The sequence below is a fragment of the Medicago sativa genome, chromosome 2, assembly GCF_051527215.1.
Source record: "Medicago sativa cultivar Bolivia chromosome 2, Bolivia_mono, whole genome shotgun sequence".
NCBI classification, from domain to species: domain Eukaryota; kingdom Viridiplantae; phylum Streptophyta; class Magnoliopsida; order Fabales; family Fabaceae; genus Medicago; species Medicago sativa.
The window spans coordinates 77,661,606-77,674,211 of NC_140750.1; the positions used below are offsets into that span (position 1 = coordinate 77,661,606).

Below are 12,606 nucleotides of genomic sequence, written 5' to 3' on the forward strand. Positions count from 1 at the left end.
AAGGGTAAATAATATAATTACTGCTACAATATTCTCTTGTGTATGATGGGAAATTGTCTCAATCTGACCAAATAAAATAACAGCCTTTCAATATGATGTATCTGATTTCATAACATTCATATTATGTAGCCTAATCATAGATATTTATTTGTATTTCAAAGAAAAGCTTACACTCTTATTCTCCTAGAGAAACTTAAATTACATATTCATCTCTTCTCATGTCAAAGTATTTTACAAAGAAAATAGAAGAATAATGATAAAGGAGAGACAGCAAGAGCGAATGATGGAGAATGGTGGTGAGGGACTGATACCACCAAACACAAATCCTTCGAACTTTCTCTCTTCTCTTCATTCTCTGTCACCACTTTGTCTTTTCATCTAGTTATATACACATAGAGGATACAAACAACAAGAGCAAGAAGAAGACAAAAGTGGTGCTGTAGTATTCTACTGCATTTTCAGCAATGGGAGCTCATTGCTCTAAATTCTGTCTATGCTTCTTGCCCTCCTACACAAAATCCACTTTTCATCAATTAACTGATCATGGTGAACTTATCTTACTATTCACACTATCTGGGTCAACGAAAAGACAAGAACAAAAGCATTTTTTATCAGCGTCTTTTTCAAATTCAAATTTTGTTTTTTAACGTTGATTTGATTCATTATGGACATAGATGATGGGAACAAGGGTGAGGAGAAGGATTCTTGGGGTGGTTTCACTAAGTTTAGCTTGGACCAACTAAGAACTGCCACGTCAGGATTTTCACCCGAAAACATTGTATCGGAACATGGTGAGAAGGCTCCCAATGTTGTCTACAGAGGAATGATTAAAGATCACATGTTGGTTGCTGTGAAGCGTTTCAACAAGTCTGCTTGGCCTGATTCACACCAATTCCTGGTTTGTTTGTGCTTCTATATTGATTTCATTTATGCACTTTGCATGTGTATGAGTATATATAGACACCAATAATAATTTGGGAAAATAAAAGTAAATGTAGGTAATCACAATTCACAAGTGCGAGTGTTGTGTTGGTGTAGTACATCAACACATGTCAGGGACACTCATACACACCTACAATTTCAGAAATGTCAGTGCTACATATGATGAAAGTTGATGTTTGATGTGTTTTGTTTGGTTGGATATTTTAGGACGAAGCACAAGAAGTAGGGAAACTGCAGAATGATAGGTTAGCTAACTTGGTTGGTTGTTGCTGTGAAGGAGAAGAGAGATTGCTAATTGCAGAATTTACGCCTAATGAAACTCTCTTTAAGCATCTCTTTCGCTGTAAGGGCTCAATTTAAGAATCTGCTATATCCATATTTTGTTAATGTAGTTTGTGAATTCTTAAACTTCATGTAGAAAACTTGTTTGTGATTTGTGTGAACTATATGTGGTAGGGGAGACTCAGCCTACGAAATGGGCAATGAGGTTGAGACTGGCCTTGTATTTAGCACAAGCTTTGGAATACTGCAGCATTAGAGGAAGGCCATTGTACCATGATCTTAATGCTTGCAGAATTTTGTTTGATCAAGTAAGCTTTTATGATTAGGTTCTAGTCTCTTTTGAGTCATCATGTTTTTATTAACCATTGTTTACATATGGTATCAATGGTAGACAGGATGGCTGATGGCAACCCTAGACTGTCTTGTTTTGGACTAATGAAAAACAGAAAAGATGGTAAAAGCTACGGTACAAATTTAGCTTTTACCCCTCCAGAATATTCGAGGACATGTAAAAATTGAAGGAAAAAAATTGGGTTAATAGCGCCTTTGGTCCTTATAATATAGGTAAAATATGGTTTTAGGCCATGCATTTTTTTTTGTGTGGATTTTATCCCTGTAATTTTAGAATCCTTCACTTTTAGTCTTGGTGGCATTTATCCATCCAAAAATGATGATGCAGAAATAGTCAACATTTTTCATGCATTCTCACTTATTCAATTTTTTAACCAAGCAAGCACTGTTAATTGAAATTTGCAGGAAATATTACTCCAGAAAGTGTAATTTACTGTTTTGGAACACCTTTGCTTGATCTTCTGAGTGGAAAGCATATCCCACCCAGCCATGTATACTCTCTTGTTACCCGCTTCACACTTTCTTCAATTTATTTTATTGGACTGTGTTTATTTTGTTTAGTGAATATTTGATTCATAGAAGTTTTGACAACTGACTTGGATTGACAATGGCATCCTTGGAAGGTTGGTTTAAAATGTTCACAATAATTATAGTTTGTACGCGAATAAAATGGAGACCATGATCCATATAACACCAATTCTTCAAATTGAAGAACATGCTTGTGTGTCTGACACCTGTATGACAGTAACTACATATTCAATTACTTCAAAAAATTTCAAATTTTTACTGCTGTCTACGTGTTGCATCATAATCCTTTTACATGCAGTGCAGGCACTCAACCTTATTCGAGCCAGAAAATTTTCATTGTTCATGGACTCGTGTTTGGAAGGTCGTTTTTCAAATGATGATGGAACTGAGTTAGTTAGATTAGGTTCACATTGTTTGCAGTACGAACCTCGTGAAAGACCAAATGCCAAGTCATCTGTGAATGCTCTAACTCATCTTCAAAAAGAAACTTCAGTATGAGCTTATTTTCCCCTTGTTGCTTTTGTTTTCTGTTCTCTGTAACAAAGGCTATTTGGATTGGTTTATTAAAGCTTATTTGTTGGCATAAACACTTGTGAGACTGATTGTAAGAGCTTATGGAAACAACTTATGACATCTTCATAAGTTGTTTTTAGCTTATTTCCATAAGCTTTCTAAGATAGCTTGTAAAACAATTATTTTTTATACGAACACCATTTCACATTATCTTATCTTTTGTTATAGAAATAGTTTATACATAAGCAATTGAATGATAAACACTTAACTAAACTTTTTTATCTAAACATGGCCTAAGTCAATCAAGTATTGTGTCATATTATTGAAGCTTGGTAAAAGCATAACAATTTATTTGGTTTAGAGCTAGTGTTATTTGGCAGGTTTCATCACTTGTTTTATTGGGTATACTAGATGAGAGTGAACCATCAATTGAAACAGTTTCATTGACACTGTTTGGGGAAGCTTGTTCTAGAAAAAATCTCATTACAATACACAAAATTTTGGAAAGAGTGGCATCGATGAAGAATGAAAATGTTGCAAATGAGGTAAATCAAAGCTTCTCCACATTTGTTTCTCAGTCGCTGCTGATGTTGTTAAGAGAATATTTCTTTGATAGGATAGGCTTTACTTATTATTTTTGGTCCAAACAAATTTTTCAAAAGCTTCTTGATCACAAATTTACCAGCTATTAATCCTGATCTTTTTCCTAGAACTCATAATAGTGTTCAATGCTATAACTAACTTGCTTTTGGGTATTTTTGTATCCTTTGTTTGATGCCTCTCTCATGTTTTAACTTCAACTTTTTGGTCAAAAAGAATATGTTTTAATCAATTTCTTTGGTGATCAAGGTTTGATTAAGTGTCAGATTTTGCTTAAAAATGTCACATTTCTTTACAAAAAGTTCAATTCTGTAGTTCAACGATTAGCAATGTTTTTGTATACTACCGTTCTTGTCAAAGCTTGATCTAGGAACTGGAGGGTTAAAAAAAAAAAAAAAAAAAAACGTTGACATTTATTAACCTTGTTTTACATTTTTTTTGCCTTGTGCCCTTTCCTGGCAACACAGCTTTCATTCCAAATGTGGACAGATCAAATACACCTGGCCTACTTCTATCTTCAAGCAGCAGCCTTCTTCAACCTTCGGATGGACATTGATGCACACCAAAGTCTTAAAGAAGGAACAACATTGGAAACATGCACATAGTCTTTGCTTCTTTCTGGTTCTCGTTCATATCTCAACAAACATTACATTAGCTTTATTATTATCTTAAACAATAGCTGTATTATTATCTTCAACAAGATTCAAAGTTCAAATTAATAATTGTCTCTGTCCATCTTCATTATTTTCAGTGTGTCCTTAAAGAATCATTGATTTATTTAGCTCGCAACCAAATAATATAAACGGAAGGTAAAACTAAAGAGTCAAATTAGAAAGGAAGAATGAACTAAATTAACTGAGTAAATTATTCTGGAGTTTTCTGTGAGCTACCTCAAGCTCACAACAGGTATTAACTCTTGATAAAATAGCTTGACCTCAACATAGTCATGGGAAATAATAAAGACATTGCAAAATATTAAATTTAAGCTTCCTCAGGTTGCAACTACTAATACTGCAGTCCTAGCTCAGGTAGATCAAACCGCAAAATGGAACACAAATATAATATACTTGAATCATTGCTTCCCGCCAGTACCAAGAAGCTGACCAATTAGATTAGTCACCTGACAACAACAAAAAACACCAGTTAGACAATAAGGCAGTGATTATGGTTAACAAGTGCAGTTTCCATGATTCCAAAAGTAAAAGAGGATTGCTAAATATTACGAAGTTACTGAACACAAAAGGTAAGAATTGTACATGTTTCGTTAAAAAAATATGCTAAAATGGTAATGTCCGTATTTAATAGCCATGGTGTAAATCAACAGCCAAAAATCGTTCTTGTGTTTCATCACTGCACCATCGTACAAATCAGTATTTTCCAAAGTAAAAACCATATTCAGATCATAACTTCTTTGATCCAAGCACTTAAATTGTTTTGCATTGCATCAAACTATCAAGTCAAAAAACAGTACACTTCAAAAAGAGCACATTTTAACAGATAGTAAACCAACTAAAATTGTACCTTTAGACATTTGAGAAACTATTTTAGCATGAGAAACAAACAACCAAATATTGGATTTGCAAAAAAAAAAAAAAAAAAAAAAACTCTGACCCATCCAATCCTAAAAGAGACATAAGGAACATCTTACATGCCAGTATTTGGAAACACAGCGGTCAATGCAGGTGTTTTCGCCCATATTTAGCTCGGACTCCTTGTACCTGAGAAGATAAAGTGACAAACAAATTATATCACTCATAAGTCATAACAGGAGTCGAACAATTAACGCAACAGAAAAAGAGCTTTTTCTTACTTATTGTCAACACACTTATTGAAGCAGGACTGGGTCATCCTGAATGGTATAAACAAAAAGGGGTAAGCCAAATTAATAATTATGCCAACAACAAACCTTCATTATAACTAGTTGCAAAAATCACACAAGAAATGCACAACAAGATAAATATTCTAGTTAATACCGAAAGCAAGAGAACATGACAGTGACATAGAAATCTATGTATGTTCAATAAAAAAATCTAGAATAAACCATCAATTCAATCTCTAAACTATCAGCCTTTATCTAACTTAGTCCCTAAACTGCATAAATATAATTAGTCCCTAAAGTATATGAAATCTGTCAATTTAGTCTATAAATTATATGAAACCTGTCAAAATATATGAAAATCCATCAGTTTGATCTCTAACTCTTAATAGCAGCGACTAAATTGACAGATTTTATATACTTTACGAACTATAGTTTAGAGACCAGGGCTTGTTTGGATTGGCTTATTTGAGCTTATCTACGGTCATAAGTTTTGTGAGGCTATTTGGGAGAAATTTTGAAAACAGCTTATGACATTTCTCATAAGCTTTCTTCAACTTAATTTCATAGGTTTTCCAAGATAGCTTTTGAAACATCTTATAGCATATACAAAAACAATTTAACTTTATGTTACCATTTGCCATAAAAGTAGCTTATGTAAGCTTATACATAAGCATTTAATTTAACATCATAAGCACTTGTGCTTTAAGCTGCAAATAAGTTGTTTATCCAAACAGGTCCAACATCTATGGTTTATTCGAAAATCTAACTGATAAAAAAGTAAAAAAGGACTAATGCAATAACTGTGAAAACAAGTTGAAGAAAACCTACTTGTTGAACAATTCAACCCTATACTCCATCTCCTTTTCAGCCATTCCAAATATCTGTTCAAATTAACAAATAAATTATTTAAACAAATCCAGAATGAAAAAAAAAAAAAAATCAAACAATGAATCATAACAATAATACCCAGAAAATAAAAGTAAAAACTTGAAATCACAAACGGTAATACACAAAAATAAAAAATGAAACAAAGTTGAGATCGAAATGGGGATCAATTTCTGCAGCAAAAAAATGGAATCGGAGAAAAAGAAGAGATACCTGCCTGATCTTTGTCGAGACCAGAAGGGGGCATTCCATTTGCGGCCATTGTTGATCGTAAGCTGCAAAACTAAACCCTAAAACTTTCAATTCGCTCCAATGTGTGTGATTTAGGGTTTTTCGACCAAACTCAACTTGACGGCACTCTTTAATGTCACAAGGAGTGGACACGTTTTACGTAGCTTTTTTTTCTTCTGAAAAAAAAACGTTAATTTATTTATTTTAAAGACAAATATTTTTTAATTTACTTTTTTTAATGGATTTTTTTAGTTTAACGTTAATGTTAATATAGTTTTTTTTTTTGTTTACATAAAAGGGGGAAAAGAACTAGGTTTTATTTTTGAACAAGAAAAGAACTAGGTTATAATTCTCTCTCTAAAAACAAATTAAGTTCTAACAAAAGACACTCCAACAATATTTTTTTTACGTTATACAAAAATGCATTTTAAAAAAAAGAAACAAAGGTAAGGAGATACATGACAACGACTCAGACCATAATCAAGGTACCCAAACAATTAGAGCATCAATATCGTCTGTATATTATTGGGGCTACACAATAACAAAATGTCTTAGATAATTGACATTGAAGAAGAGTAGTCAAACTCTTCATCGTTGCTCTCCACGGCAACATATCCTTGCTTGCAATTGTCAAACCTTTTTTACTTGAGTTTTTTTTTTTTAATTAATAGGTTCATATTTGTGCAAAGGCTGTTTTAAATTAATGTAAAATATATATTTGTGAGACCGATTATAAAATTTTGGAAGAGTGGTATGAATATTTGAAAAATGTAGTTGAGTGGTTTAAATAATTAAGAAGTGTGAAGTAATATAATGCATTATGTGAGACTCATTTATACCACCCATATAGGTGACATGGATGTAGGTGCTCCTAATTTGCTAGAATATTTGCATGTATTGTCCTCATGAAGAGTTTGATGAAGAGAGAAATATTGCAATCTTTCTTCATGTAATCCGTGATAATTTTCAACATATAGGCGTAATAATAAAAGCGATGAGTGTCCATATATACTAATTGTACCATGTGAAGCAAATCAAAACAAGAGTATAATCTTCCGAAAGTTAGATAGCCAACACAATTTGAGACTAACAAGGAGAGTCTAAATCTCTGCATGAAGAATATTTGACATAACTATAATACTCCTATCGAATCCAAATTGGATGCTCAATCATAATTCTGCACAAGTCCTTCAATGTTGCTCTCTCTGGATTAGTCATAGCAATGCCATCTACATTAAGCTCTAGTGTATCCTGATCACCCTTCTGCCATCGATCTTCGCAAATAGGAGAATGAGACCACTCTATGGTAGCTGATATAATCGAATGTCGAATAGACTGTAATTCTTCAAAATTGAATTCATTCCAAGAGGCAAAAATGTTCCACATGATCACAGGATCAATAACACCAACATTAGAGTGTTTGCTCTTAGCATTGCTCTTACACACAAATTTGACAATCCAACGCAAAATGTTACCGTGACTAAATTGATGAGCACAAAGAAAAAACAGTGTTAAATGTACTCTTCCTCATTCTCACATAACAGAGTAAGACTTTCTTTCGTAGGAAGCAAGTTGTGACAAATCTGCCGTATACAGAACTGCACCCATGCAAAGAAATGCATCTTCCATATCCCTTCTATGATTTGTTAATTATTGTCTCAATATTTATTTTATAATCTAAAGTGAGTTTTATTTGAAATTTTTGTTCTTATATAAAATATAAATATTTGCATACACATGTAAAGATTAGATTTCTGTCAATTTTTTTTTTTTTTTGTAAAGATTAGATAAATTACACCTAATCACAACAATATCCAAATCATCTAATTTTCGAGGGTTTCTTTTTTTCACCTGTTAGATTTTCACAAAACCACACGAGTCTGATAGTATATAATATATTAAACGAAAAAAAGTACTTCGGCATATAAATTGTATTTTTATTTTGGAAAATATACTTAAAGTGACTCTAAAGTGAGAAGAAAGCTCCCCAATTTTATTAGCTTTGAAGATGTATTTTTTCAGAGAATTCTAGAGAGTGGCCATCATTGAATTGGTAGTGTATAATTACGCTAACAGTCTTGTTCAACCTTCATCACCATTTTCCTACAAGCGTAGAAAATAAATACACATACTGAGGGACTGACAGTTTTTCTCATGTAGGAGGTCAGTCGTTCGTGAGTTTCGTAGGTAAATGGTTTTGCAGTAAAAAGCATTTTTCTCAGATATAATAATAGATAGATATAAAGTAGAAGGCCAAAGAGAAATACCTATGAAGAAAGAGAATTAAACCCATTCAGTTTATTCTCCCAAAACAAATTTCATGGTCAGGAGGTCAGTTACTCAGAAATTTAAAAGAAAGAAGCACAAGAACCTTACATGAATGCGAAAGGTATATTTCAAGATTGACTCAGAAATGTTAACATAGTAAAAAACAACTATGCCAGTTGAAAATCTAATCTAAGACACAAGGCATAATGTTGATAACATAAGTCCAAACCCAAAGTCAATACAAAGCATTAACTTGCTTGGGGTTCAACTTTTAAGTCACTGTCTGTGGAACTTGTCAAGGTTGGTGAACTTTCTGATGCTTTTACTACACCTGGGAGGTACCTCCAACAACGCTTGTGAACTCCACTAATTTTTTTCGGAGCATCTACTATTGGCAAACCTGCAACAATTTACATGATATCAAAGCATGCCAGAGAATAAGTGCTGAAAAAGAACAACTCATACAATGCACACTTTATTTTTGGTACATAATGTTTCATACCAAATTATTGCTAGAACAAATTCATCTCAGAATTTATTGAATAGTTAAGCCTCTAAGCTTCCATACAAGCAACACATACAATTGTCGTACAAGCAAATATTATGAGATTTATAAAAGACCATATAATTTTACATGGAGCACGATTACACCAATGAAAAAGACAATGTTGACCTCATACAAAGATTGAAAGTATTCATAATCATGAGCATGTTCAAGCACCTGCCGTGCATGGAAAATCCCTGCTGATATGCAATACCTTCATTTACACACTTCACACTTAGAATTGATGAAATGTACTACATCGTCATTTTCTAGGTTAAGTCTACTGCTTTGATCAAATGGAAATTTTCAATCATAACTGATGTGGAGTAGACCCTGTACTTTGAAATCTAAAACTATTTCCCGGGAGTGGGTGAGTTTGCCAACTCAGAAGGAACCCAACCTAAAGTCAAGCTGAAATATGACAATTTCAGCTGAGCTACTACGTACTCACTATACCGTACACAAGGGGATTTCATAATAAAATAATTTTATCTACAGGTAGAATAGAACCAAAATAGTTAGCCCAAAAAGATCCATTATAATGCAAGTGTATTTCGCTTTGTTTTTCAATTATCAATAGCTTTCTACATGAAAATGGAGTTAAGCTTCATGTCTACAGTCAAGTCACAATACAAAAGTTTGTTAGACAGGGACTTCGTCTTGGTTTAACGCCAGCTATCCATTAAGCTTGAGTATTTTCAACAAAAATAAGCTCTTGCACTCAAATAAAATTCCAAGGTAACATAAACATGCATAACAACCAAATTACAATCCTTGCTAGTAATACCTAGAATACCATCCTTCAGGATTACAACCATATATAAAAAAATTAAAGGGGTTCTGGATACTCTATCCCGACAGATTTCTGATCCTTCCTTGGGATTTACTCTCCCTTCCTTCTTTCTATTAAACATATGCTTCCTTGGGATTTACTCTCCTGACAGATCCTAGTATACCATCCTTCAAGATTACAATCCTTTCTATTTAGACGAATTTCTGATCCTTCCTTGGGATTTACTCTCCCTTCCTTCTTTCTATTAAACATATGCTTCTTCTATCCCTCAACAGAAATTATAAATTTCAAATCATAAGTATCTAACAGTCTCAGTAACTTAGTAGAACATTCTAACAAGGTTATTATCAATAAAAATACTATATCGAACATTTGGTTGCCAATAAACATACTTTTAAACATCTAAGATGTCCATCTAATACACTAGCAAAAGCATCATATACAATAAACTGAACTCTTCGAGCACCAACACGTTTTATAACAAAACCAGAAATGAATGCAATTACTTTCTTCAAGAAAAGAAAGAAGCAAATAGCAAAAAATCACTGCCCTACATCTTGTCATAAGTTAAAAAGTCCCTTAAAAAAAGGGGTTCTATGTTGATATCTTCAGAAACAATCCAAAAACCATTCTGCACAGCCTAGGAAAGTGACTCAATGTTCAAGTTAAGATGAATAAAACTCTTAATTCTACTGATAATGACTATATGGAACTTATATTAAATAAAGCAGATTTTGGGCCACCACCACCTTAAACATAAAAATGATTCAATAAGCAAGTTTGATGGTGATCTCGTAAGGTGAAGGTGATTTCCTAAGCATAAACATCTCATTTAAGGTGATAATCTACTGGGTTCTATTTTTGGTAAATTTTCAATACGCAAGTTTGACGGTTCCAGCTCTCAAAAATACACCCAGCTTCATTCTTTCATTAACACATTCATGATTCAAAACTTAAAAAACACAACTCATAAAATTGTAAGATAATATGAGGAGTCGAACAATCACCAATATCCACCCCAAGCAATATCTGGATTTAGGTTCTTTCAAACTCTAAATGAATTTTCCCCTAACAAGAATATAACAATCAAATCGCATGCATGTGGATAGAAAATCTATTCACTATGCTCAACCATAAAGAAAGAACAACAAAGGCAAGCCTTTTATATGATAAACCAAGATTAAGCAAACCAAATAAGACCATGACAAAAGATAAATCAGCCATGATGAACTTAAAGTTTAAAACAGAAGGCAGCACTTATTTTATCACACAATGGCAGTTTGCAACAGTGCAACATATATGAAATTTTGGCATGCAAAAACCTAGAGATATTAACATCCAAATCCGACCAGAAACAGGTAGCATGAAAGACAAGTTTAAGTTTATCCCACTAAGGCTTGGTTTTGAATGAACAACTTATTTTTCAGCTTATAACATAAACACTTAGGAATAAGCTAATTCTATAACACAAGATAAAATAAAGTAAAAGTAACTGCTTTTGTATATTCTATAAGCTATTTTCATAAACTATCCTGGAGAGCATATGAAAATAAGCTGAAAACAGATTATCAACATATCATAAGATGTTTTCATAAATTCTCCTAAATAATGTAGCAAATGCTTATGCCCTAAATCATCAAATACATGACTTAGTTACCAACTTTTACTCCAAAATGTGAAAACAAGGCTCTTACCAAGTGAATTTGATATAACATACAATATAACTAATCAAACAAATAAATAAATAAAAATACTGACCTACAACATTTATCAAACAGTTTATGAGCATAACTAGAATACCAGAAAAATAAACCCATTTGAAAAATTAAAACTAACCATTTTTATGAGCAATACCCCATGCTTTTCCATGTTTTCCATCCTGCAAAAGAAAAAAATATAAAAAAATAAATAAAATGAAAATGTGAAATTTAAGAGAGAAAAAAATGAAATGTGAAGAGAAGCAACCTTGTAGAGATTGAGTTTGGTGATTTCGTAAGAAACTTCCTTCCAATGAGTTTTGGCCATGTGGTAACCGATTCCCCAGTTAGGTAAAAACTGAGCTACTTCGAAAAAGTTTTTCTTCTTTCTTCGCTTTGATTTCTTAGTAGCTTCGGAAGCGGCATCAGAAGATGGAGAAGAAGTGGAAAGGGTTCTGATGAAAGTGAAAGTGAAAGTGGATTTGAGAATAGAAGAGTTTTGAAGAGTGTTGATTTTGGTGCCTAATGCATTCGCCATTGATTTCGACCTTCTTTCTTTCTTTCTCGGTTGCGGTTTTTGCCCAAAATGAGTGAAGAGAATAACCAAGTCATGATGTATGAATAATTTTACACGTTATTTTACCGATATTTTATTTTTTTCATGAGAAAAAAAATTATTTTTTTTATGAAAAAATAAATTTTATTTATTCAAATAAATAGAATACATCAGATAAATAACATATTTAACCTCGATAAAAACGTAAAAATGACTCAAAATCACTCTTCTTTGGTTGGTGGAAGAGAAAGAAAACCTATGGATTTTTTGAAAGGGTGTATAAATAACTTGTAAACATTGAGATTTATTTTATGAATTACTAGTATCAAATTAAGTTGTTTAATTGTTTCCAAAATTAGTCAATTTTGTTTTCCCACATGAGTTTTTAAGTCCCATTATGTCTATGCTATTATCAAAATAAACACATCATGCTACAAAAATAAATATGTTTTTCCTTATGTTAATTGACGTGAAAAGTATTGAAATTATATTGGAGTTTCACATTGTTAAAATTTCTTAGTTGTACAATTGTATATTTGTGTTTGTGTCCTAGTTTTACCAACTAGTATTTTAATGTAGGATACAAGCTCGTTTAGC

The 12,606-nt window shown here is 32.5% G+C and overlaps 2 protein-coding genes and 1 pseudogene across 4 annotated transcripts; 1 reads left to right on the forward strand and 2 right to left on the reverse strand.

Moving 5' to 3' along the window:
- Positions 1 to 203: 203 nt before the first annotated feature.
- LOC146950996 (serine/threonine-protein kinase BSK5-like) lies at positions 204 to 4,336 on the forward strand (annotated as a pseudogene). The gene is made up of 9 exons (XR_015027755.1): positions 204 to 546; positions 675 to 898; positions 1,150 to 1,285; positions 1,399 to 1,532; positions 1,627 to 1,732; positions 1,981 to 2,066; positions 2,407 to 2,595; positions 2,997 to 3,161; positions 3,684 to 4,336. The product of XR_015027755.1 is annotated as a serine/threonine-protein kinase BSK5-like (transcript).
- Positions 4,045 to 6,324, reverse strand: TIM10 (Tim10/DDP family zinc finger protein). 2 transcript variants are annotated; one of them, XM_085746967.1, is made up of 5 exons: positions 6,138 to 6,324; positions 5,864 to 5,916; positions 5,027 to 5,065; positions 4,865 to 4,934; positions 4,045 to 4,336 (listed from the first exon to the last, which is right to left on the reverse strand). In XM_085746967.1, exons 1-5 carry the CDS (start codon positions 6,180 to 6,182, stop codon positions 4,289 to 4,291), a joined length of 255 nt encoding a protein of 84 aa, XP_085603093.1. In that variant the 5' UTR covers positions 6,183 to 6,324; the 3' UTR covers positions 4,045 to 4,288. The 2 variants fall into 2 exon arrangements, with proteins under 2 accessions (XP_085603093.1, XP_085603094.1); XM_085746968.1 differs by having other exon boundaries at positions 6,134 to 6,310.
- Positions 6,325 to 8,419: 2,095 nt separating this feature from the next.
- On the reverse strand, positions 8,420 to 12,057 carry LOC146950998 (uncharacterized). Its single transcript, XM_085746970.1, has 3 exons — positions 11,722 to 12,057; positions 11,593 to 11,635; positions 8,420 to 8,819 (listed from the first exon to the last, which is right to left on the reverse strand). The coding sequence occupies exons 1-3, from the start codon at positions 11,989 to 11,991 to the stop codon at positions 8,668 to 8,670; spliced, it is 465 nt and encodes a 154-aa protein (XP_085603096.1). The 5' UTR covers positions 11,992 to 12,057; the 3' UTR covers positions 8,420 to 8,667.
- Positions 12,058 to 12,606: the final 549 nt, after the last annotated feature.